General features: G+C 47.9%; 1 protein-coding gene across 2 annotated transcripts in view; it reads left to right on the top strand.

Moving 5' to 3' along the window:
• The window catches only part of Me1 (malic enzyme 1), a 114,293-nt gene that overhangs the window by 106,720 nt on the left and 3,923 nt on the right, over window positions 1-3,650 (top strand). For both annotated transcript variants that reach the window (XM_021206292.2, XM_021206290.2), the window contains exon 13: window positions 1,355-1,453. In XM_021206292.2, coding sequence (XP_021061951.1) covers window positions 1,355-1,453 — 99 coding nt within the window. The remainder of the gene's footprint in view (window positions 1-1,354; window positions 1,454-3,650) is intronic.

Raw genomic sequence — 3,650 nt, 5'->3', positions numbered from 1 at the left:
TCTCCTTTTCCTGCAGTGTCTCCTTTGCCTGGAGTGTCTCTGCCTGGAGTATCTCCTTTTCCTGCAGTGTCTCCTCTGCCTGCAGTGTCTCCTCTGCCTGCAGTGTCTCCTCTGCCTGCAGTGTCTCCTCTGCCTGCAGTGTCTCTTCTTCCTGCAGTGTCTCCTTTTCCTGCAGTGTCTCCTCTGCCTGCAGTGTCTCCTCTTCCTGCAGTGTCTCCTCTTCCTGCAGTGTCTCCTCTGCCAGCAGTGTCTCCTCTGCCTGCAGTGTTTCCTTTTGTTCCCTGCTGTTACCTCACTAACCTAGAGATCTCGCTGGCAGGACCTGTGCTGGTGCTGTCTTATTGGTATGCTGATGGTACCTAACATAGCTAATAACTGCCTGAGGAAGAGGCAGGTGGATCTCTGAATTTAACATCAGCCTGGTTTAACTAACCAGTTGCAGGCTAGTCAGAGCTATTTGGTGAGCCCCTGTCTTAAAAAGAATGACAGCTCAGTCTCTAGGAGGTTTCCTGACCCCAGGTCACATGCATAGAGGTTAAGACACACCTAAAATTTTCTATTTCTTGTTTTTTCCCTGTGTGTTTATAATAGTGATCTTGATAAATAATGAATAAATAAATAAATAAATACAATTAAAGAATATTTAAAATACTGACAGAGCTGGGTATGTAGCTCAGTGGGAGACTAGTATGCATAAAGCCCCAGATTTGGTCCAGAGAGAGAGAGACAGAGACAGAGACAGAGACAGAGATAGAGACAGACAGAGAGAGAGAGTGTCAGACAGACAGACAGACAGACAGACAGACAGACAGACAGAGACTGACTGACTATTTGGTTGCTCAGAATGTCACCAATGAAGGTTTCCAGTTTCCTCTGCCCAGCCTTTCTGTGTCAGGCTCTGTTACATGCTGACCTAGGCCTATTGGTTAACTCCGTCCAGAGCTAAGGAGTGACATAGGGAGAGCTAGTGGAAAGACTGGCTGGGTGAGCCGATAACCAAGAGTCTGGGTAGAATGTACGTCCTTAGGGAGTGTGACTGAGCAGGCTCTTGCCCGCTGCTGTACGCCTCTATGGGTTTTGAGTGGAGGGTGCCCCGTTCTCCAGGAAATGTCCAGTATTTCATTGTTCAGTGGGAAGGCATGCCACCAAAATGACACCTGGACTCTCTTCTCTGTCTCTCTCGGTGTGACCCCAGCGATTGGCATGACTCAGCTTTTCTGTTGATAAAGGGCCATGATACTAGACAGGCATTTTCATATACTAGTTTCTGTGGCCATTGCTTTAGTTTTCCATATGATTGCCACCCTGAATCACATGGGGTATAAACACTTTTATTCATTTTCTCTTTTTTAAGGTCATATCTCAGCAAGTGTCAGATAAACACCTACAAGAAGGCCGGCTCTATCCTCCTTTGAATACCATTCGGGACGTTTCATTGAAAATTGCAGTAAAGGTGAGCCAGTGCAGCCTCGTTACGTCCCTCCCTCCCTTCTTCTGCTAAAGGTGTGTCTTTTCTATTTTCCGTGCTTGCTTGGCATGTCCATTCGTTTTGTAGGACGGGGGCTGCTGGGGAGCTGCGCTGTATCCTCAGAAGACGGAAACATAGGGATGCGTTATAGATTTCTTTGTCGATTTTTGTCCATTTTCCTCCTGTGACTTATTTCATTCCTTTCCTTCATGCTTCCCACAGTTCACCACATTGCGGTTGTTCTATAGAGCTATTTACGTAGTTTCCATAGACCGACTAGAGTGACATTTACACCTGGCACCTCCTGCCACATCCCTGACTGTGACAGACTGAGGACGAAGGAGACAGTGTCAGGGGACTCAGGGCTCTTTGGACAAGTTCTTAATCCTGTAGAGAGAAGAATTCGCTCTGAACCATATGAGACTTGAGGACAACTTGGTTGGGGTTTGGGGAAAGACAACTGGGCGGGGAATCTGAATGGCTCCTGGAGGAGGGCGCTGGGTGAGGGCTGGGAGTGATCTGTCCCTTCTAGGCTAGGGGTGCAGAAGGGGGGACAGCGTGATTGAGCACGTGCCAGAGCAGCAGAGCAGTGGTTCTCAACCTGCCCATGCTGCTCCCCTTGAATACAGTTCCTCATGTTGTTGTGACCCCGACCGTAAGATTATTTTTGTGGCTACTTCTTAACTGTAGAAAGCACTGTTGTAGCTGAGCAGCGTCTCGGTTCCTAAGACCATCGCAAGTGTGGGTTTCCAATGGCTTGACCCACAGGTTGAGAATCTCTTTCCCTGAGTGTCAGAGCAGGTTTATAAAGAGATTTTAAAAAGGGGAAAGGAAATGGTCCACTGTCCCAGTCAGAACTCAGAGGGCAGGAAGCTGAGCCGTGGATTCCTGAGCTGCTACAGCGAGGGAGGGGCTGCTGGGGTGGGGCGAGTGCTCACGGCTCTGAGGACCATCACTCCACAGGGCTTTCTTCAGCTGTGTCCTGCTTCTTTGCACTTTCTGGCTTCATGCTGGAGTTGGTTTTTCTTTTTAAGATTTATTTTTATATTTACTTTTTCAGTTGAGTACCCGTGTGTGTTCACTTCAGAGCTGGTGCTTATGGGCATCGGATCTGATTTAACAGGGGTCGTGAGCCATCTGACACTGGTGCTGGGGACTGAGCTCAAATTTTGTGGAAGAGCTGTGCATTTTCATAACTGCTGAGCCCCTTCTCTAGCATGAAGCTGTTTTCGTGAGGTTATAAAATAGGGTTTATAGCTATAGACACAGGTTTACGTATAAACATAGAGACAGGAAGCATCTTAATTAGAATTACCGTTGCTGTGAAGAAACACCATGACCAAACCAGCTTGGAGAGGAAAGGGTTTATTTGGTTTACATATTCCAGTCCTTTGGGGGAAGCTGAGGCAGGAGCCTGGAGGCAAGAGTGATGCAGAAGCCATGGAGGGCTGATGCTTACTGACTTGTTCCCATGGCTTGCTCTGCCTGCTTTCTAGAAACAGGGTTTGGTTTCTCTGTGTAGCCCTGGCTGTCCTGGAACTCACTCTGTAGACCAGGCTGGCCTTGAACTCAGAAACCCGCCTGCCTCTGCCTTCCAAGTGCTGGGATTAAAGGGGTGCGCCACCACGCCTGGCTTCTACCTGGGCCCTCCCCCACCACTTAGTGAATTAAGAAAATGCCTTACAGGTTTCCCTATAGCTGGATCTGATGGTAACATTTTCTCAATTGAGGCCCCCTCCTCTCAGATGTCTCTAATTTGTGTTGTCCCGGCCCGAGGGACACATTATTCCATGGTTCTTGAGGGGGATCACAAACCTAGAGAGAAATGGGAATAAAGAAAGAGACGGAGACCATGCATGTTTGTCATAGTCTCNTTTACTAAGGGGAAATACTCAGTTTATATACAATACAGCAAGGGAGTGATCAAAAAGGAAGCTTAGTGGGGAGGCTAATTGGGAGTGTGAGACTTTTGTGATTTATCTCAGTTCCTTGGCTTCATCGGGCAGCTAATTTCAAAGTCTGGTTTCTGATAACAGCCCAAGGTGACAGGTCCAGGCAGCTTCGGAATGTAGGAAGACTTCCTCAGTCTTTGATGTTTGCTTAGGGCTGGAATCTTGCTGGATGGCCTTAGAGAGAGAGAGAGAGAGAGAGAGAGAGAGAGAGAGAGAGAGAGAGAGAGAGA

The sequence above is a fragment of the Mus pahari genome, chromosome 10 (assembly GCF_900095145.1).
Source record: "Mus pahari chromosome 10, PAHARI_EIJ_v1.1, whole genome shotgun sequence".
Lineage (NCBI taxonomy): Eukaryota > Metazoa > Chordata > Mammalia > Rodentia > Muridae > Mus > Mus pahari.
The sequence above is the reverse complement of the archived record's forward strand: the minus strand, read 5'-3'. Positions and strand labels throughout refer to the sequence as shown.